General features: G+C 52.1%; 1 protein-coding gene across 1 annotated transcript in view; it reads left to right on the top strand.

The window, feature by feature from the left end:
- The window catches only part of LOC119861064 (diacylglycerol kinase eta), a 153,495-nt gene that overhangs the window by 87,964 nt on the left and 42,812 nt on the right, over positions 1-22,719 (top strand). The window contains 7 exon segments of the mRNA XM_038415530.2: positions 2,418-2,498; positions 4,581-4,685; positions 8,142-8,274; positions 8,908-9,014; positions 10,875-11,000; positions 11,756-11,858; positions 22,026-22,188. Coding sequence (XP_038271458.1) covers positions 2,418-2,498; positions 4,581-4,685; positions 8,142-8,274; positions 8,908-9,014; positions 10,875-11,000; positions 11,756-11,858; positions 22,026-22,188 — 818 coding nt within the window.

The raw sequence follows: 22,719 nt of genomic DNA, 5'->3' as shown, positions 1-22,719 counted from the left end.
TGCACTTGTCTTTATCAAATTTCATCCTGATGATTTCAGACCAATTCTCCCATTTGCCAAGGTAGTTTTGAATTCTAATCCTGTTCTCCAAGGTGCTTGCAACCCCCCCCCCCCAACTTGGTGTCATCTGCAAATCTTATAAGCATACCCTCTGTTCCGTTATCCAACATATTAGTGAAAATATTCAATAGTACCAGACCCAGTACAGACCCTTATGGAACTCCACTAGATACACCCTCCCAATGTGACAGCAAACCACCGATAATTTTCAACCAGTCTTGCTCCCACCTTTTTGTAATTTCAGCTAAATCACATTTCCCTCGTTTGCTAATGAGAATGTTGTGGGACTGTGTCAAAAGCCTTACTGAAAAAAAGAAAGAAAATTAGGTTGGTTTGGCATGATTTGTTCTTGACAAATCCATGGTGGCTATTCCTTATAACCCTATTATCCTCCTGGTGCTTACAAACTGATTGTTTAATCATTTGTTCCAGTATCTTTCCTGCTATCAAAGTTAGGCTGACTGGTCTATAATTCCCTGGGTCCTCTTTGTTCCTCATTTTAAAGACAGGTTCTATATTTTCTCTTCTCCAGTCCTTTTAGACCTCACCTGTCCTCCAGGAGTTTTCAAAGATAATTGCTAATGGTTCTGAAATTGCCTCAGCTAATTCCTTAAGCACCCTAGGATGAATTTAATCAGGCCCTGCTTATTTGAATACATCTAACTTAGCTAAATTTTCTGTAACATATTTTGGCTTGTGTTTCTTCTCCCTTGCTAATATTAATTGTGTTAAGTATCTGGTCACAATCAACCTTTTTAGTGATGACTGAAGCAAAATAGGCATTAAACACCTCAGCTTTCTTGAGTTATTAGCTCCCCTTCACTGCTAAATAAAGGACCTGAACTTTTCTCTGTCTTTCTCTTGCTCCTAATATATTTAAAGAACCTCTTCTTATTGCCTTTTATGTCCCTTGCTAAGTGTAACTCATTTTGTGCCTTAGCCTTTCTGATTTTGTCCCTATAAGCTTGCCCTATTCTCTTGTACTCATCTTTAGCAATTTGTCCATGCTTACACTTTTTGTAGGATTCCTTTTTATGTTCGTGTCACTAAAGAGCTCCTGATGGCCTCTGACCATATTGGCCTCTTACTATTCTTCCTATCTTTCCTTTGTACCAGGATAGTTTGCTGTTGCGCCTTTAATAATGTCTCTCTGAGAAACTGCCAGCTCTCCTGAACTCCCTTTTCCCTTAAATTTTCTTCCCATGGGACCTCACCTATCACTTCTCTGAGTTTTAGTCTGCTTCTGTGAAGTCTGTCATCCTTATTCTGCTGCCCCTTACTCTGTGATCTAAAGACCAACAGCCCCAAGGAAGGGTAAGCTTTATCATCATCTGGATTTTACTGATCAGACCAGTTTAGTGTCATTGATGGATGGCATTCCCTCATGCCAACCTGCTTTTCCAGATGGTGAATAAATGCTTAGGGAATCTGTCCCTGTCCCATCCCCCGTAGGCCACTCCAGGACCCTCTGCCCTCTTGAGGAACATCCATTCACTAGACTCCCTGGTTCCAATTGCTTTGACCAGGTTTGAATCCATTGCCTTTCCCATGGGCTACTTATGTTCCTTCACAGAGTCTCACGTGGGTCCTCACCCAAAGGAAGGTCAAGGAAATTGTGTCCACCAGGTCACGGTAACCTAATAGTTAATTAATATTCCCTGAGCTCTGCTTGGACACAGAGCGGCTCGCTTTCTGGAGTTGTGCTGGCTGAGCTCCAGCAGGCTATATGGTCCAAAATGGCCAGTTGTTTTGGGTGCCTGGTTCTGTAGGTGCCCCCATCAGGGTGGCTAGGTATCAAGGCACTGCCACTGGCCGGCCACTCTTGGAAATGTGGTCCACCGTACTGGCCTGCCCGGGTAGAAGTTTCCCTTATATAGACTCCACAGCCCAAATGCAGGCCAGGTATAGGCCAGTGTGATCCCACTTTCACCAGGCCTGGTCTGGCCCTCCTGCAGCTTGAGTAGAAGCAGAACAAGTAGCCCCTTGAAGCATCCTGCAGCCCCGTGCACACTAGCCCCTCATGAGCCAACCCTTCCCCCTTTTTGGAGGTAGGACAGATTGCCACCCAGCCAGATCTCCCCCTCCGGCAGTGGGAGCAAAGGCAGGGACAGCCTTGCAGCCTGAGCCTGCTCTTCTGCCTGCTTTGGGGGTCCCATGGATCATCAGGCAAGCCCTTCTCCCTCCATCAGTGCCCAAGGTGCTAAGGTGAAGCAAGTCTCCCCGGCCTATGGGCTCAGGATCTCCCTCCACTGCCTGGGCAAAGCTAGGCTCCATGGGTTCAGTTACTGGGCTGAAGGCTGAGGCTGTCTCATTGCTGGTGTCTCTACTATATCACCCTTTCCCTCATGCCTCCCCAGTCATTGATTTTCGATGAAGTGGACCTGTCCGACGCCAGCGTGGCAGAGACCAGCACCAAGAACATTAACAACAGCTTCACGGTAAGGGACAGTACCTCACACACTGCACTGCAGTAGTCCTGGTCCAGCACCCATTGAAGTCATTCGCCTTGGCTTCAGTGGGCTTTGCATCATGATCTGCCTGTTGTTATCCTTGTGTGTCGAGGATGGGGGAGGGAGCCGAGTAGGGCTGCTGCCCATCCACAACAGCCTTTCCCCCACTACTTGCAGAAAGAGCAACCCATTGGAGCGAGCAGGTGGGGGCTTGGAACCAGGGTCTACAGGCAGCCCCTCTATTGGCTCCCCGCTCCCCTGAGTTCCCTGTGCGGCTGCAGCTGCCCAGCAGGCTATCAACTGCCGGCAGTTCAGCTGTCCCTCCCCCACACTGCCATGTGCTGCTCCTGCCCTCTGCCTTGGAGCTGCACCTGGGAGCCTCCTGCTTGCTGTGTGTGTGGCGGGGCGGGGAGGAAGCAGGGGGCTAATGTCAGAGTGTCCCCCTTCCCCCTGCTCCTGCCCCTTGCTTACCCCATTTCCATAGAGCGGTGGGGGAGGGACACAACAGGGCTCAGGATGGAGGGACCTTGCTGGCAGCAGCTGCTGTCTCAACTTGCTGATCTACTTAAAAAGGCAATGTACTAAGAGTGGAGTCAACGTACTTAAAGGGGAAATGCGAATCTCTCTCTCACACACACAGGGTGTGTGTCTCTGTCTCTGTCTGCCATGCTGTCTCCCCTCCCTCCATTTGTGATGCCTTGTAGAGTGTGAGGCTACATTAACAACAAAATGTTAACCCTTGAGGGCTCAGCTGTTCTAGTTCATCATTTAGCAGTAAGGCATTCCCTGGGAAATATCCCACCCTGACTTCACCACCTCAACCAAGCTTCACAATCATCATTGCTGTGTACAGTATTAAATTGTTTAAAACTTATACTCTGTGTGTGTGTGTGTGTGTGTGTGTGTGTGTGTGTGTATATGTATATATATATATATATATATATATGTCTTTTTTCTGGTGAAAAAAATTTCCCTGGAACCTAACCCCCCTATTTACATTAATTCTTGTGGGGAAATTAGATTCGCTTAACATCATTTCCCTTAAAGTTGCATTTTTCAGGAACATAACTACAACATTAAGTGAGGAGTTACTGTACTTTTCTATAGCAGATGTCCAACAGCGCTTCCTGCTAGGAGAGGCAGGAACCAAAGTAGTTGTGAGCCTCCAGACAGCTAGTGCTCCATTAGTGCTGTGTTTTGGGGGAAATCCAGCTCTATGGACTTTGGTACGATGTGTGTGGTGCTAAAGCTGTGGGCTGCCCCTCTGCACAAGGGTGAATTTCACATACAGGGACTGCTGCTGGAGTAGCCCTGAGCTTCCTATGACAAATGCACTCACTCTGGTCTCCACAGAGGCCTTTGCTGGACTCCAAGGCCTTCCCTCCCACCCTTTTCCCTTTAGCAGCTCCTGGACCATTTCCCAGTACACACAGCTCCAGTGGAGGCTGTTGCAAGCCTGCTTCGGACCACTGGCCATGCTCACCCTTGCTGTAACTCCACGGGAATCAACAGAGTTGCATGGGAGGGGAATTTACCCATTGCTTCTGCTCTAGTGTGCACACCAAGGACCCAGTCCTGTACACACTGAAGTCAATGAGAGCTTTGTTGCTGACTTCATTGGGAATAGGATTGGGCCCCAGAGACCCCTCTAGCTGGCCAGTAACATACATGTAATTGTCTCCAGTTGGGCACAAAACTCCAGACTGGGACTGGACTGTGTTAACTGAGGAGGGCTGGATCAGCCTCTTGTGGGGGGCTGCTACCTTTGGATTCCCTAGGAAATGGGGGCGGGGGAGAATGTGGAGCTTGGCTTGAGTGCCCCCCTGGAATAGAGTGTGGGCACCGTGCTTCTTGCCGCCTGGAATGAGTAGAGAAACTCTGATCTCCCGAGCGCCTTCAGTAGCCCTGCATGGTGTGAGTGGTGGCAGCACGCTCGCCTCTGCGTCTTGTAACCATTCCGACAGTGCAATCTATGAGCAGTCTGGATTTCTTCTTCTGCACTAGCTGTGGGCTGCCCAGCAGCCTCCGTTCTCTTTGCAGCTGGCTTAGCAGGGCAGTTTTCTTCTGTAGGTGATCACACCGTTCCGAAAACTCATCCTGTGTGCCGAGAACCGGAAGGAGATGGAAGACTGGATCAGTGCCTTGAAATCCGTGCAGAAGTGGGAAATCAATGAGGTAAGAGAGGCACACACGCTGGTTGGGAGTCCCCAGGTGGTAAGCCAATGACAGGGCGTGTTAGTAAAACTATCCTGGACACAGGGAAACAGTGAGATCATAGCAATATTCATCTAAGGGATGGCATTCTCCCTGTTCGTAGGGAGAGTGTCAGGAGACACAGGGTTTACAGTGCTCGTCATGCTGTGCATCAATGGGGTAGCTAGCTGTGACCTTGTGAACACTGTGTGTGTGTGTGTGTGTGTGTGTGTGTGTGTGTGTGTGTGTGTGTGTGTGTGAGAGAGAGAGAGAACAGTTGGATGTGAACTCTGCCTTTTACTATTATTATTTACTAAGTGTAATACAGTAGCACCCAGGAGCCCCAGCCATGGAATAAGACCCCAAAGCACTAGGTGCTATACAAACAGAGAACAAAAAGACAGCCTCTGTCCCAAAGAGCTTAAATCCTCTTTGATGGTGAAATGCTGTCAGTTGTATTGTGTGTCTTTGGAATGGTTGCTTTCCCTGAACTGGCAGTGCAGGAGCAGATTTTCTCTCTTTGACGTCACAATGGACCAGACCCTCACCTGGTGTCAATTGGTGCAGCTCTGTTAAAATCAGTGGAGCTGTCTGTTTACGCCAGTTGAGGAACTGGCTCCTTAAGTATTAATTAATGACTGGCCAAACCAATTTGTCCCCCTTTTCTTTGGAGACTTGCTGGTGTTTTACTAATTTACGAGGATAAACCCCCTGGGCTGACGTCAGATCCGGTGTAACTGTTTAGCGTGTTGAGTAGAGCTCATTCATTTAATTACAGAAAGCTCCTGACATTTGCTGGGACAGAGGCTATGAAATGGCTCAGTGGGATTGGTCAGTGCGGGAGCAGATGCTGGGTGGAAGGGGAACGGTAGCACAGGATTTGTTATCCTAGCAGAACTGCGTGTAGAGTGAGTGCTGGGCTAACAGGGCTAGAGAACATGAGATCTGACTTGAACAAAGCCATAAGTGCATAGTGGTGGCACCTCTAAGGAACCAGTTTTTCAGGCATAAACGTCCCAGCAGAACTGCTCATGTGGCAAGTTTCGGTTTTCAGGGTCCTTGAATGTAACTCTTACCCGCCAGCCTCACAGTATCGTATTTGTCTTGCTCAGGGCTTAAACAATCACACACGTGCATGTCCTTCCACCCTGCCTGGTTGCCATTAGCACAGCCATGGCATGACCCCTCGCCAGTTGCTCCCCCGACTTCTGCCAGCTACTCATTCATTATCCCTGTGACGTGGGGTTTTCAAATTGGGACGAGAAGACTGGGAGCTTCAGAGGAGCCAGAGGCAATTAGGCTCCCAAATGCCATTGAATTCTCTCTTAAAAAGTTATATTCTTATTATAGCTGCAATACCCATAATGGCCCAACTCCTCAAAGGTATTCAGGTGCCTAACTCCCATTGACCTTTGAGGATCTGGGCCAAGGAGTGCAGCATGTAGGACAGAGCCAGCTTAGCAGCCAGTGATGCCAGATGAGGAACTACTTGGAGAGAATGCTAAGGCTGCCAGGGGTCAGGAAATGCCAATATTAAGTTTGCTTGTGTAACTTGACTGCTTCCCCCTTGTGTGTACACATTGTGCTGCAGTCTTTAGCAACGTGCTCACAACTGGGTTTCCACAAGACTCCTGGCCTCACATGTTGAGCCAGATGGAAAGTGCCCAGAGAGTGAGGCCGCTGGGAATAGTGCTCTTCAGCCTCACCAAGCCATTGGCGGACCGCACCTTGGGTCTGCCCAAGTGGCGCAGAGTGAGAGAGGGATGCATTAGTCCCTGCCTTATTCCCTGACCCCCCTGCCTTATGTGCTGCCCACTGTCCAGCTTGCCTGCCGAGGTCCCATGATACACTCACTGCTAGCCCTGCCTCATTCACTGAGTGCTGTTCAGCCTGTGCACATTGGCTACACTGTGTTTAGGCTTTATGGCGATGCCCTGGGGTGAGGGGCAGTAATGCCCCACATTCACACCCCAGTTGCAGGCATCCAGTACTTGCTCCTCCCACTGCAGAGGTGGGTGAAGACTGGGGTGGGGTGAGTGGGGGACAGGTATAGGAATGGATGGAGATTTGGCTCCCATATGGAACACATCAGCCAGCAGAGCTGACCATGTTGCCTCCCAGAGCTGGGACTAGAGGCCAGGAGTCCCAAGTCCCGTGCTTTAGCCACCGAACACACCAGGCCCTCCCTGACCACACAGAGCTCTGTGCAAACACTGCTGTTCCAGAGAAGCTGCTGTGGATTTGGTTGGGTCACAGCGATCTCCTCTCTGGACAGTGAGAGCGCAGCCCATCAGTAACAATGTAGTGAGCAATCTCGGGCACACCACAGGTTGGATCCCACCTCAGGCAGCACCTAGGACCCATGGGAGCTTCGGTGGGTTAAGGAGAGTGCGGGTCTCTCGCCCCTTTGCTAATCAGGTGCTGGAGAAAGTTTCAGTACAAAGGTACAGAACAGAACCCTTCAATCCCATTTCGAATGGGAGGAAGTCTAGCACCTTGGGGCAGAGGGGAAAGGGACCAGGGGGAGGAGAAAAGATGTAGGGGGAGGGAAGAGGAATCTTGGTTACAAAGGGGGGTATAAGAGGGCTAAAGACCAAGGACTAAACTCATCCCTGAGGTACCTGCGCTGAGCCCAGAGCTCAGTTGTATCCATCTGGAACAGGCAGAGCCTGGCCCATAGAGACTAGTGGAGAATTGTTTTAAAAGGGGAGCTGTGATGTGATCTTCCAGCTACTATCATTGCTGCCTCATCATGAAGAAGAGACGTTGGCTGAAACATGCCTTAAGTGTCAGTTCAAAAGAATAATCAGGAATTCTGCTGGGCGCTGCTGTTTGGCGAGTTCATGCTGACTAGGACACGGTCCCATCTGAATGCACAAGCAATTGAGGCTTTCATAACGGCTGCATGACTGTGCTAGTGAATGGAGTGGCAGTGAAGCACCTCCATCTTCATGGCTGGTGCATGATGTGTCTGCTGATATTGGCAAGGAGAATGTCCATTGTGGGGAGTGGGCTCCAGAGCTGGGGCACCTACCCACTTGAATTGAGCCAAGGATCCCGACTCATTTCATGTAGGCCTCCAAGCAGTCGTCTGATGGTAAACGTGGTCAGGCCTTCCAGCAGACTGGCTGGCATTTGATGCAATGACCTAAAAGTGGAAGTCTCCATATCCCTGGAGCCAGCCTGGTGGGATATTCCCTAGCTGGGCAAATCTGGCCTTATGCCATCTTCTTTGCTCCCATGTTGTTTCCTCTCTACCATTTTGGAGGCTGGCAGGGCAGGCACAGGGCACAAGGAGTTGCATGGGCCATTGAGAGCCGGGAGTCCTGGAGCCTTGTTACATTTCAGAAAGTCCCCAGTTGCTCTGGGATTTGTTGCCTGCTCCCGCTGTCTTTCCAACTCACACTAAACACACCTCAATTCTCTTTGTCATTCCAGGCCACGCAGTTCAATATGGAGCATTTCTCTGGGATGCATAACTGGTACGCCTGCTCCCATGCCCGACCCACCTTCTGCAACGTGTGCCGCGAGGCCCTGTCAGGGGTCACCTCCCATGGCCTCTCCTGTGAAGGTACCGACTCATCGGCCCCCGGCTCTGCAGCCATGAACAGATAGTGGGGCTGACCCTGGGTGGGATTAGTAGGGAATGCTTGCCAAAGCCTAGCTGAGCTGGCCACAGGATGCATCTCCTGGCTGCTCATCTGGTGGGCACAGAAATTGCTTAAGACAAGCCATATGCTAAATAGGAAAGAGAGAAGGGGAAATGGAAGGCAGAAGATAGGGGTTTGGGGAGAAAGATTGGGGCTAGAAGGGATATGGATGGGGAAAATGTAAGGATCAGACCGGAGTCCCTCTAGCCCAGTGTCCTGTCTCTGATGCACTAGTACCAGGTGCATGACCCCTGCAGAATACAGCCAATGGTACATGGTGCAAGGAGCTCTGGTCCAAAGGACTGTGATGGGATGGATGCTGGTGCCCATACTAGGGGGAAGGCACCTGTGCACATGTGTTGGTTGCTATGGGCTTCATTCAGCACTGCGGCAGCCAAGGGGTGTTTGTTCTCCGTGGGAGCAGGGTCAGGCCCATGGACCAAGCGTTGGTGTCCATCTGGGGGATTCTGGAGCAGGGAGGACTGTGTGGTGTGGGGAAGCTGTCCCTGCCGCCTTCCCATTCCTGCAGGCTTTTCCATCTCTCTTGCTACTAGTTTGCAAGTTCAAAGCCCACAAGCGTTGTGCTGTGAGAGCCATCAACAACTGTAAGTGGACCACGCTGGCCTCCATAGGAAGTGATATCATTGAGGATGAAGAGGGGGTAAGCACTTCCTTCCCTCTCCCTCCCCTGCCAAGAAGGGCACTGCCCTCACACACCCCCGGGCCAGCCACCAAACCAGTCAACCCCTCCTAAGCAAGGGTGCCAATGGCTTTAGCTCCGGACCTCCTTGTGTAAAGGAAGCTGTAGGCTAAATGGGTCTGCTCTGTTATATGGATGTGAATCAGGAGTAGCACCATGGAGTTAGTGCACTTTGTCCAGACTTACCACCACATACATGAGAGCCCAATCTGATCCAGGATCGGGAGCGAATTCCTCTGGAGGAGTTAGAACAACTGCACTTAGAACCACCCCGGGACAGTCCTGCATGGGCCCCACCAGTGGGTGGATGAGATGCTCTGGTGCCCCTCCATTGCCAATTCTATTGCCATAGCCTGTCTCCAAGCAACATCCCCACTGCCTGCTTTGCCTGAGCAAGGATGTGGCCCAGGGATCCTCTCTCTCGTCTCTGTGCTAGGGGCGTGAACCCCCCGAGCTGCCCCTGCTGTGAGGGCGCCCCTTCTTCCAGGCCCATGCTGAGACCTTGGCTGAGTCAGGCCCTGGAGGCGAATGGGGAGGCTGTTTGGGATGAGGCCATGCTCCCATGCTGGCCTAGGGTAGAAGAGGTACCCATGACTTTCTGCTGTGGCAGTGGAGGTCCTTGGAGAACCCCTGGATGCTGCTTTCCCTTAGTCAGTGCTAGAGAGCTATTCAGTGGGAAGACTCTATCTCTGAGTCATTACATTGAATGGGAAACTCTCCGGTGTCCTGGCCTTGATGCCTTAAGGTGACAGCCAGTATAGGTGAGCAGCAGTTTAAAAGCAACAGCATGCTGTGCTGAAGGCTCTTGGAGAGGAGTCTGTGCATCGTGAGCCAGGCTGGACATCTTTCAACATGCAAGTGGCCAGGGCCTGGGAGATGGCTCAAGTGCATGACATGGCTGCAGGGTGTTGTCATCCTCTGCCCAGCTCTCCCTGCTGTTTAACCGTGAGCAGAGTGGATGTAAAATGCTGCCAGATCCAAACTGCTCAGTGACTCACCCACTTTGCCACAAGCACCGCTGACTCCGCAGCCTGTGCAGGTGCCAGGGGTGAGGCGGGTACGGACTGGAGATGGTGCACTGCGATGCCCAGAGGAGGGGCTGACTCAGATGCTGCTGCTGCTGATTATAACTCGCTGTAGAACAGGGAGCAGGGTGGGGGGGCATCTAGAGAGGTCCCAGCCCTCTCCAGTATGCTGGAGCTGGCACTCCTCTGTGACTGGCCACAGGAGGGTGCTGATGCTCTTCAGAGTGCGTAGTGTGACGTCTTTTCCAGAGGCTTGCTGGGCAGAGGGATGGGAGTCTGAGGGGCTTTGAAAACCCAGCTTCCCCTCCCCCCCCCCCCCCGAATCGAGGCAGTGTAGACAGCTGGGCCAGGCAAGTTAGGTTGGTTAGACACCATTACATAGACAGCTGATTTGCTGGTATGGTTAGGTGCTTTGGCATCTTAGTCGCTAGAATTACCCTCAGAAACAGTGGCTGCTGGAAGATGGGTGGACAATGAAAGCCAAGCTGAAATGGACGAATAGGCAGCCTCCCGCCATGCCCAACACAACTGGTTTCACAGGCTCTGCTGGATACTGAGGGGGCATTTGCATGCACTAGCATGCAGCTTTTATGCAGCACTTTAATCTGCAGATCTCAAAGCACTTTCCACTGGAGGCCAGTATGATCATCCCCAGTGGGGAAACTGAGGCATGGAGCTTTGGCATGACTTGACCAAGATCCTGCAGCATGCCAGTGGTAGAGCTGAGAACAGAATGTGTCTGTAACCAGGCTGTAAGCCAGGTAATTGACCTGTTCCTCTGTCCTCCTCTCTTCAGGTAGCCATGCCCCATCAGTGGCTAGAGGGAAACCTGCCTGTGAGCGCTCGGTGTGCCGTGTGCGACAGGACCTGTGGCAGTGTACGGCGGCTGCAGGACTGGAGGTGCCTCTGGTGCAAGGCCATTGTAAGATCCTCTCCCTCCAACCCCCTTCTTTATTCTGTTCTCTCAGACCATGTCAATCGCCGTGGTATCTGAGCGCCTTGGCCTCCTCTATTATTTCTCTGGATCAGATATGGATATTGTACATCTTCCATGCCATAACAACGACTGTGGAGGCAGACACATAGCTCTGCCTGTGGTGGGGCTCTGTGGTCACAGTGTGTTTGAAGCCCTTCTCAAACACAGCTACGTGGCAGCACCGCTGTAGCACCCACACCCAGCACAGTTAAAGGTGTGTTACAAAGCCATGCCTGTGGCTTCCGAAGGGTGTTATCCACTGCAAAAAAAACCTGCCCACTTTGCTCAGGGAAACAGGCAATGGAGCTGGAAAGCCACTGCTTCCACCCAGAACAGTAATGGACATGGAAAGATCTCCAGCCACACGAGCTGCACCTGGATCCAGATTCCAACCCCCCAGGAATGGGGGTGTTGGGCTCTAGAGGCTGACTCCAGCCCATTTTCTCATGCTTTCCACAGACACTAACTGATGGAGCCTCACACCTTTCTGTGCAGTAGATGAGCATTATTGTCCCCACTGCTACCAGTGGGGAAACAGAGAAGGATTGTCATTTGCCCAAGATCACACAACAGGGCAGGAGCAGAGCTGGGAAGAGACCTATGTCTTCTGGCTCCCAGCCTCCTGCTCTCACTGCTAGACTAAGTTCCCACCCTTTCGGCCAGTAAGCTCATGCTGTCTCCTGCTGCTTTGTCCGCCCTAGGTTCACAGCGCCTGCAAAGAGCTCTTTGGGAAGAAGTGCCCCCTGGGGCAGTACAAGGTCTCCATAATCCCGCCAACTGCCCTGAACAGCATCGACTCGGACGGTGAGTGCCGGAGCCAAGGACTGCTGGCTGCTAGTCAGTCTTGGGAGAGCCGGCAGGGGGACAAAGGAATGCACTTCCTTTGAGCTGGATTAGAGTGTCCTGAATGGCTGGAACTGAGTCTCTGAGACCTTGTGGCTCTCGGGTATTCCAGCTCTTCTGCGCTAGCCCAGCCACAGGGGCATTGGTGGAGACACCCATAGATCAGGCCCACTGAGCTTGTTCGTCTTTCCGGGAGGTACAGTACAGCTGATCCAGAGGACTACAGACTGGGCCCTGTTGCAGCTTGTTGAGGCTCTGACATTGCTGGCAGAAATCCACCCCACGCTGCCCTGCTGCTTCAGGAGACACAGGGAAGGAGCTGGCACTCTCCAGGATGTATTGGCTGCCATGTAGGAGCCCCGGAGGCCTCATGGGGAGCTGTACTGTGGCTGACCTCTCAATCCACTTATCCAGGCACTTGCAGCTCCTGCTTCCCTGCAGGTGGAGCCACGATCACTTCCTGAGCAGGGAAAATGCCTTTGAATGGCTAAGAAGTGGAAAAGATCAATGCAGGCAGCTCGCTGCGTGGTTCATACTGGGAACCACCTCTCCATCCTCCCCAGCCCCATCCCTTACCTGCATCCCCTGCTGTGTTATCTATAGCACAGCCTACCAGAGTCCAGTCCAGAGCCGTAACTAGGTATTTTAGCGCCCAGGGTGAGCAAGCATATTGGCCCCCCAGAGGTGATGTTGGGGCAGGGCCTGTGGGATCATGTCCCATCCAGATTTCTGCCTTTCATTTAGCACAGAGTTTTTCAAACTGGGGGCACCTCCTGCCAGCAGCCGGTGGATCGGAAGTTGGTGGGAGCCCCTTGGGCTCCTGGCTCTCCACACTATGGGAACCAGGGTGCTGGCTGGCTGCCCAGCAGCCCTCCCTGCCTTGCTCCCCAAGCCAAGCCACCTCTACACGGCCAGGTGCTCCCCAGGCAGAGCGGGTGGCACAGCTCCAGGCTGCACCCCTGACATGCTCTTGGCTCTCCCTTGAAGGAGCCTGGCGCCAGCTGACGATACTCCATGGAGCCAGCCCCTGTCCATGGAGCCCAGCTGCCAGCAATGAGCAAGTGCCTCGGGAAGCATCTCATGGCAGTGCCCCACAGTTTGAAAATCTCTGAACTAAATGGAAGGCAAAAATCAGGGGAGCACGTGATCCTGCATGTCCCCCACATTGCCATTTTTCTGCCCCCACGGCTCTGCACCCTGGGCGGCTGCCCTGCTCACCCTGCCCTGGTTACAGCCCTGCTCTGGTCCTTGGGCAGCCTGTCATCTATGGCCCTTTTTATCTGGCAGATGGAGTCCTGATTTCTGCCTCTGCCCTGCCAGGGGACCAGCTGCTCCATGTAGCTACTGGGAGGGTCTCCCCTTGTGGTCACAGAGGCAAGGCAAGGTGGGAAACTCCAGGCTGCCTTCCTGGGTTCATGGCTACTGCGTGGGATCTGTCCTCTGCAGGATCTAGGCACCAGATCCTCTCCCCTTCTGGCTGCTCTGGGAGAAGCACCGTCTAATCTTTGTGCTGCAACTTTGGGAGGGAGTTCCCTCATTGTGCATACAGCATGGCAGAGCATGGCGGGTGTGGTAGTGTTGTGACTGAGACTCATGATTTGAAAGCCCCTGTCAGGGTGAGAGAATGCTTTGTGAGTGTAATAACGGGGGCACACTGTTACTAGTGCTTTGAGATCCTCGGATGGAAGGCACCATAGACGGGTAAAGATGGGCAACTGTCGACCTGCTGGATACAGATGTACCTGTAAGAGATCTAGTCAGTTGCTTGATGAATCTGTGTATGGCTGACAAACCCAATTTGAGAGCAACCCAGCATTACAAATTTCACAGATCCATGTGTTGTCAAAGTTGGAATCCAAAATTAGTCCCTCGCATGAACAGAAATAACTTTGACTGAGCGTTGCGCCTGGCACAGAATGCAGGCCCAGAGCAGCAGTGGGAAAGGAACAGGGCCATGGTGGTAGTGGGGAAGAGAGGCTAGCACTGGGTTTGAATTGAGATGGAGAGGAGAATGGGGGAGAGCATTCCAGGCAGTGGCTGCAGAGGAGAAGGCTCTTGCAGCAACGTTAGTGAGCATGGAGGGGATCCTGGGATGAGGTGGAAGGGAGGTTAGAGCAGCAGTGTCTAGGTGGTTGGGTGGGAAGGTTGCCCTACCAAGGGGTTTCTGCTGTAACTGGGGTGCCAGGCTGGGAGAGGTGGAAAACCCTGTGCTAGGGCCTGCTGACAGCCCCTCGGTCTGGGCCAAAGTTTTCAAAAGAAGCCAAGGTCTGTTTTCAGAAGGGAGCCATCAAGGCTCAGCCTCATCGAATGCCAATGGGATTTAGGGGCCTCCAGCATTTCTGGGACTGGGACTCAGGCACCTAAGTCACTGGCATCATTTTGATGACACTTGCTAGGTCTTGGACTGAGGAGACATTATCCCCATCTGGGCATTGCTGCCATCCCCAAATCAGCCCAGAAGATTCAGCGGCTGTTTAAATCCAGGTTGCCCAGTCTCCTTGTAGCTGAGACAAGCCACTCCCGCTCCCATCTGTAGCATCCCTTCATGCTCTCACTTCCAAGAATCTGCCCTCCAGAGCCTTCACTTGGCTGTGAGCATTGACTCTGTCCTCTGTTCCCTCCAACCCTTGATCCTTTTACCGTCCCAGCTGCTTTTCTCCTGGCCTGCTCCGATTCCCTGGTAGCCACCTGTAGAGGACAACTCCCATGCACAGTCTTCCCCCGGCCCCTGGCTATAGGCTTTGCTTCAGCCATGGTCTATTGGGGTCAGCCTAGGGGTGGGACGCGACAGGGTGCTGCTCACACAGCGCCACTATCCCAGAGTGACTGGGTGTTTCTGCTAGATTGATCAGCGATGTAAGAGTTTCTGTGGAATTCCCATCATTGGGCTTCTGGATCAGTACACTTGCTGCTCTGCTCTTGGCTCTATGCTGAGCCACAGCTCCTGCTGTGCACTGAAGTCAATAGGGCGATGCTGATTTATGGCTGCTGCGGCTTCTCTGGTGATTCAGTCTGTCTGTCTGCAAACTCAGGCGGACAGCAGTGCATTGTTTCAGACTCGGGTCCCTCGCTGCAGACAGAACCCTCTCCGAGTGAATGTTCCGGTTCTGCAAACGCTGCTGGGGCTAGCTGAGAAGTACCTAACAGCGCTGACTCCAACCCCGGGATCCAGCCAGTGCTGTGTAAATGTTGCTGTAATGGAGTTACTCCTGATTTACACTGGTGTGGGAGGAGAACTGGGCTCTGCATCACTCCTGTGTTTCATCTCATTTCCCCTTTTAAGCATCCTAAGATTGCACTTGTCTTTGGAATGATATCTCTGCATTGGACACTGCCTAGTGATTGTTTATCAGCCACCACCTGAGGTCTTTTTTTCTTTCTCTCAGGCTGGCCCTAATTGCTCCCTCCACTCCTGTGTTTGTGGCTTTTCTTCTTTGTCTAGCACCCTGGACTTGTGCTCATTTTTATTCCTATCACTCACCCAGGCAGGTTGAGTCTGTGCAGACAGTGACTTCTGAAATATTCACCATGTTCCCTCTAGAATCATAGAATTATAGAATATCAGGGTTGGAAAGGACCTCAGGAGGTCATCCAACCCCCTGCTCAAAGCAGGACCAATCCCCAACTCTAGTTCTCTCTCATCTGATGGTCTGATCAATGTAGTTTCCATCCCTTCGTCCAGGTTGCTGAGAAATCTTTGGACAGGGTTGGAGCTGATAATGAACCCTGAGGGCAGCCCGTGGACATAGCTTCCAGTCAGAACTGGCCCCTGGCCCCACTGCCATCTGTTCTGTAGCATCTCAGTGTCATCCTAACTCGCCTTGCTTCATCCAGCGGCATGGGGTCAAATGCCTTTCCCAAATCCTGGGCATAGAATCTACGCTGTATTTGCCTTATCTATTTCTGCACAGCAGTTACCTTGTCCGAGAATGAGATTAGATTAGTTTGATATAATGGGCTGGGCTCTGATTTAGAAAACTCTTCTTCCTTTTCTGTACAGCATCGATTTCCCCAACTCTGTCCCGGCAAACATGTCTGCTTATCCATCCCTGGAACCTAGGCTCTCTGGTTTCCTAGCTCTGCTTTAGTGCCAGTTTCCCAGGAGCAATGGGATGGGAGTGATAACGGCTTGCAGAGTTTGTAGCCAAATTCTCTAATACTTTCAGGAGGCTTCCATCTGGCTCGAGCTGAACTAAATATGTTCTCCTCCTCCAGATATTTGCTTGCTTGGTTTTTAATGATTTTGCTGCTACTGTCATCTGGTGGCTCATCTGCCTCTCTCATTACTCACTGGGACACTGTCAGAGTAACAATCAGACATTTAAAAAAAACATGGCTGTGCTACTAATAATCTACCTCTCTCCAGTCTCTCTCCCACCTTCTCCCCCATGCTGTCTCCTGTCCTTGAGAAATGGTGGCAGGGCTCTCCTTAACATCCCCTGTGTGGGGAGGGGAAAAGCATTGTGCAAATACCTGTCTCTTGCCTGCCTGAGACTGCTGGAGCAGAAGTCTTTTTCAGCACCTCTGTCGGGGTTGGGTTTAACTCCTGCACAGCTTGGACAATGATACTGGCTCACTCAGTTTCACTGCCAGGGTCTCATGGGCCAAGTCACAGCTGTGGTGTTTGGATTACAAGGCCCAAGGTCTCCTTTCTCCTCTTTCCTAGAGCATCAAACACACATTGCCACCTCGTTGCATCATTGCTCTCTGCCTTCCCCAGGGGCTCTCCTGAATTCTTTCTTCATGGCTCTTCTTGCTGAAACTTGGGATGGCCCATGGATACTTTCTTCCCCTCTATCACTTTCATATGTCTTTCCTTCCCCTCTGGGGACTGCAGGTTTCTCCTTCCGCCTCAGCCCTTACTCGCCCCGACTGCAGGTGCCTGTGTCTCTTTTCAGGGCCTTGTAGGTGGTTTCATTTGTCCTGTGCCCTCTGAGTGTCTGCCTGGGACTGCCCCTCTGAACCGAGTCCTCTCACCAAACAGGGCACCAAACTGGCATTCCACAAAGACTAAACCTTCCTCCTTCTTCCTCATCTCCAGCTGTACTTGGCACTGTGCCACCTAGCTCCCAGTTTATGGAGGTCTCTGTGAGGTCAGGACTTTCTCTCCAACCCCTTACCAGAACCTATGGTGGATCCAATTAGATTTCAAATATCACAGCGAGATTTCTCTTCCTGCTTCTCCACACCCTACAATTTTCTGGATGGTTCAGATAAGCTGGCTTTTTCGCTTGCAACCTACACTCTGACTCAGCATCTCCCGGTGGTTTGATTCTCACATCAGATTAATTTGTTCTCTGGATGTAGCAGATGCTTAGCAATGCCTGGGGAAGGCAGGAGGGACAAGGTGGGTAGAGTTGACAAGCTCAGAAATGTGACAGGAGAGCTACAGAGACTTGATTTCTCAGGAGCGCATTCTGGGCAAGCTGCAGACGCTTTCTTGAATGTGGCTATTATTCAAAGGTACTTGGGTGAAATCTCATGGGAATTCTTGCCTGCATCTCTGGCTCTCTGAGGGTCTCCACCAATTATTGGTGAGGGACGTGTGCTTGTCTGTTCTGAGCTGTCACTCATTTTCATGCATTATTTGGGGTTGCCAACTTGTAATATTTTAAAGCCGAACACTCATAACAGGAGTTCTGGAACCTTTCTTGCCCCGCCTCTTCCCCCTGAGGCACCACCCTTGCCCCTCCTCTTCCCCTCAAGGCCCTGCCCTGCATTCGCTCCTCTTCCCCCCCCTTCCCTCTCTGTCACTTGCTGCTTTTCCCCTCTCTCCCCCACCTCCCCGCTGCCTGGGTCGGGAGGGACTCTTGTATGGAGCTGGGGCTGGGAGCTGCAGCTGCCCGACGCAGGTAGGTGGTGGCCCCAGCTTAGTAGGGGCTGGCTTGGGTGATGACCCAGCTCCTCCCCCACCCGCAGTAACCGGACTTTCTGTGCACAGTCAGTTCACCTGACTGGACACTGTCAGATCCCCTTTTTGACCAGACTTTCTGGTTGAAAACTGGGCACCTGGCAACCCTAGCATTCTTTCATATATTCCAAGGCCAGAAGGGAGCACTATGACCATCAAGTCAGATCTCCTGGATAGCACAGGCCAGAGAACTTTCTGTTCCTGTTTGAACAAAAGCACATCTTTTAGAAAAACTTCCAATCTTGATTTAAAAACGGCTAGTGATGGAGAATCCACCATGACCCTTGGCAATTTGTTCCAATGATTAATCTCCCTGACTGTTAAAAATGTATGCCTAGTTCCATTCTGAATTTGTCTAGCTTGAACTTCCAGCCATTGGATCTTGTTATACCTTCGTCTGCTAGACTGAAGAATCTATTATCTATTTTTTGTTCTCCATGTAAGTACTTATAAACCATGATCAAGTCAGCCCTTAGCCTTCTCTTTGTTAAATATATTGAGCATATTTTCCAATCCTTTAGTCATTCTCGTGGCTCTTCTCTGAACTCAGTCCAATTTATCACCATCCTTCTTGGATTGCAGACACCAGAACAGGACACAATATTCCTGCAGTGATGCCTAATACAGAGGTAAAATCACCTCTCTTCTCCTACTCACAATCCCCCTGTTTATACATGGAAAGATTACTCCTGGGGGAATTCTTTGCCACTGCGTATGTGCAGAATTTATGTCCCCCACAGATTTCTTTGCTTCCCTGCAGAAAAATGACTTTCTGACTCTCATATGACCCTTCCCAGCAATATGTTTTGGGTGCCCAGGGCAGCTGGCAGAGAGGTAAATAACTGTGGGGCAGAGGGCAGGACTGGGGAAGATCCGGCTGGTGGCTCCTACCCTGCGCCAGGCTCAGCTACTAGTCCCGGCTCGGCTGGGGAGGATGGGACTTCCTCTTCCCCTGCATGGCATCCGGAGCCGTGTCAGACATCCACCCAGATTTCTCACCCCGGCTGTAAGAAGCTCTGCAAACTCCCGCTCCCTGCTGCCTCGCTTCCTGCACCCATTGCTCCTCAGCTGCAGGGGGAGAGGTCACTGTACAGGCAGCTGGTCCCCCATCCATCCACCTCTGTGCATCCAGACCCTCTCATACTCAGACCCGCACACCGAACCTCGCCCCCCCGACCCCTCACCCGGAACCCCCCCGACAAACCCCACTCTCCCTTCACCTGGACCATCCCAGTGAGTAAACAGCACTTGGATCCCCATCCTACCAAGCCCCAACTAGCTGCACCTGGATCCCCATCCCATCGCACCCCTCTGCCGATTTCTATCCTCTTCACATGCAGACCTCCCTGCTGCTGAGTCCCAACCACCTTCACCTGGACCCTCCTGCAGAGTCCCATTACCGTTGCACCCAGAACCCCCCAACAAGCCCCTGTGCACCCAGAACCCCCTCGCACCCAGATCCCCCCCCAGAACCCTCTCAACCCACACCTGGATCCGCCCACACTAAGCCCCTCCACCCAAGGTTCCTGTCTTGCTGAGCCTCCCTGCCCACACCTGGTGCACACATGGAGGGGCAGGACCCTGGAGGGTTTCTGGGGCAGGCTCGGTCCTTGTGCTGTGTCAGGGTTGGGTGCAGCCTCACCGCTGAGTCCGTGTTCTGGGGTGGGGGGGAGCTTCACAGTGATCTCCCACCTCTGTACAGCCAGTGGCCTGTGCTCCCTAATGCCATGCTGGAGCCTCCACATTTATTTGACAAATGAAATTTTCAGAATTTTGCAGAATTTTAAAATATTGTGCGCAGAATTTTTAATTTTTTGGCACAGAATGCCCTCAGGAGTAAAAGATCATACAGCCTTTTTGGCTACAGCATGACACTTGGCACTCATGTCCAGCTGGTTATCCAGTATGACCTCCAAGTCTTTTTCAAAGTAGCTGTTTCCCAGAATAGAACCCCCATCCTGTAAGTATGGCGCATTCTTTGTTCTTAGATGGGTGACTTTACATTTGGATGTATTGAAATGAATATTGTTTGGTTGTGCCCAAATTACCAACTGACCGCATGGTTTGGACCATGCCATCTCATGGTGCCTTAGATCCAGTCATCATAACTGGTGGAAACAATGCTTCTTGGAAAGTCACCATAGCTAGTAATTGAGGTATTCTTATCTCCTGGTGATGTAGAACCCAGAGCTATGTGGGCCCAGGACTGGAATAGTGCAAGGGCATAGGTTGCACCGGCAGCAGCAGAGTTGTATGGGGAGCCCAGGGCTGGAGTAGGATGTGGGACTGTGGGTTGGGATTGATGTGCATTGGTAGAGTGATGGGAAAACCTACACAGCTGGCTCCCTCCCGCTAGCTAGTGGTGACAGACCCATATCTATCTCGCCCAGAAGACATGCACAGTTACTGGATGTGAATCTGCATAGTCACAAAGCTGTGCTCCAGAGCTGGCAAAGGAAGCCCCCTCCCTTTCTGGAAACAGCGCTGGGCAGAGCAGAGAGCGAAGCTGACAGCCCTTCCCAGCAGCGTGCATCACACTGGGCACTGTGCGGCACTCCAGCACGCCCTGCGCAGAATGCAGAACTGGGCCTCTCATGAGAAGAGCAGCAAAAGAAAGTGATTCCATGGCCAAGTGCAGCGGAGGCGGCTGTGGGCTCCGGGCCAGCTATTGATCCCTCTCTGTAGTGGTGCCAGCCCTGATCCATTAGCAGATTTCATTGCCAATTTAATTTCTTTAAAAGTGTTGCACTGACTGTAAATCCTTTGTGGGCTCCCAGATTGTTCATCTGGTGTTTCCTTAACAGTCAGTGCTTTGCTCAGCTAATGCTATGCACCCTCTGCTGAGCCCTGACTGCCTCGCAGCAAAAACCCCACCAGGGATTTGCTCCTGCCTGCAGAAAACAAGGGCTGTTTTCCAGCCACACACCTGGCAGCCTTTCCTGATTTCCACACTCCATCCCCAGATCCCACCCTTGGTCAGACTGCTTCTACTTGTGCCTTCTGCAGCATGGCCCCGATTCAGGACAGCACTTATACACATGCTTAAAGTTAACTGTATCTACTTAAAGTTGACTGCAATGGGTTTTAAGCTTGTGCTTAACAATGAGCATGTTTTAAAGCCTGTCAAGGCTAAATTCCCACTCTGGCACTTTGAGCGCAGAAGGTGGGGCCCACAAGAATTTTAAAAATTAATACTTGCCACTGGCTGGCTGGGTGTCCATAAAAGGGGCTTACCCCCCCCTTCATTTATCACAATGCCCTTCCTGAATAGGGATGCTTCCTGAATCAGACCTAAGGGCCAAGCACGCATGCATTGCCAGGGCCAGACCTTAATAAGGTGGGCAGTGTATCTGGGGAAGAACATGGTGTACATCCAAGAGTGGAGTAAGTGTCGTTAAGAAGGAGTGCTGATCCTATTTCCATTAGAGACAGTGGCAACAATGTCAGCCCCAGAATGCACTAGGAAAGAATTAACAGCAGTTTTTCTGTGTGTCCCTATTTCTGTGGCACTTCCCCCCATAGTATCCAGATGTCACATATGTCAAGGGGTTAACAGAGGTTTCCCCATATGGTTCATCTCCAGCTCCATCCCGGGCACTGCTGCTATGGCGGCCAATCTCCCTTCCCATCCTTCGTTGTTAGACACTGGGGCAGCAGCCAGTGGCTCTGAATGGGATCCGCTGCACACACGCGGCACCTGCCCACAATGAGTCCAGCTGTGAAAAGTGGGTGTGGGGCCGCGTTGCACATGGAAGCTGCGTTTCTCTAATCGAGTCTGGGGCCAGAGACTTTGGTTTTGACCTCCCCGAGCCAAAAGATGGGGTTATTAGTAGCATTCATTGTGTACATTCCTGCATGTCACAACGGGGCTGAGGCTGGGATCTGCCAGGTACTTCAGCCAAAAACCTTCCCAAGTTGTTGCCCTGAAAGGCCAAGTGAAGGCACTTCTCTACACCCCCTCCCCCGGCCCTATTGCAAAGCAGCTCTTTGTAGTACTTCCCTGGCCGCCATTGCCACAGGCTCTAAACCCCTCACAATCTCTATACTCACACCCTCTGGGGCAGGGCAGCACTGTTGTCCCCATTGCACAGGTGGGATGGAGGCCCAGAGGCTAAGTGACTTACCCAGGGTTACATAGGCAGTTGGTCGCAGAGCAGGGACTTGGATTCAACCCCAGGCTATTGCACTGCTCACTGGGGCACTCGGCTTTTCCTCAGGCTTCTGGAAGGCCACCTGCCCCTCGTCCTGCTCCAGCCCGCTGCTGGCCTTCGTCAACTCCAAGAGCGGTGACAACCAGGGTGTGAAGTTCTTGCGCAAGTTCAAGCAGTTCCTCAACCCGGCGCAAGTCTTTGATCTGATGAACGGGGGCCCTCATCTTGGGTAAGCGACAGCGCCCTCTGGCGCCCAGCCCTCTCCCTGCGCTCACGCCCACAGTGGCCCCCTGCTGCCCGGCTCCTCCCTGTGCTCCCGCCCATGGTGCCTCCTGCTGCCCAGCCTCTCCCTGTGGTCACATCCACGTCGCCCCCTGCTGCCTGGCCCCCTCCCTGCACTCACACCCATAGAAACCCCATGCCGCCCAGCCCACTCCACAGTGCTCCCTGCTGCCCGATGGCATCCCCTGCCACCTGGCCAATTTTCTGCACTCATGCCCACAGCGACCCCTGCTGCCTGACGACATCCCCTGCCACCCGGCCAATTTCCTACGCTCATGCCACAGTGCCCCCTGAGCCCCATCCACTCCCTACGCTTGCTCCTGCGGTGCCCTGCAGCCTGGCCCCCTCTATGCGCTCACACAACAGTGCTAGGCCTCATACCCCATGAGACAATGCGTCCCTTCCTTCCCTTTGTTCTTTGATCTACCTGGGGTCAGGGAAAACGAGGAAGCTGCTCAGATGCCTAGAGACACACAGG

Source organism: Dermochelys coriacea, chromosome 9 (assembly GCF_009764565.3).
Source record: "Dermochelys coriacea isolate rDerCor1 chromosome 9, rDerCor1.pri.v4, whole genome shotgun sequence".
NCBI classification, from domain to species: domain Eukaryota; kingdom Metazoa; phylum Chordata; order Testudines; family Dermochelyidae; genus Dermochelys; species Dermochelys coriacea.
Note: the sequence above shows the minus strand (reverse complement) of the source record. Positions and strands in the feature narration are given on the sequence as shown.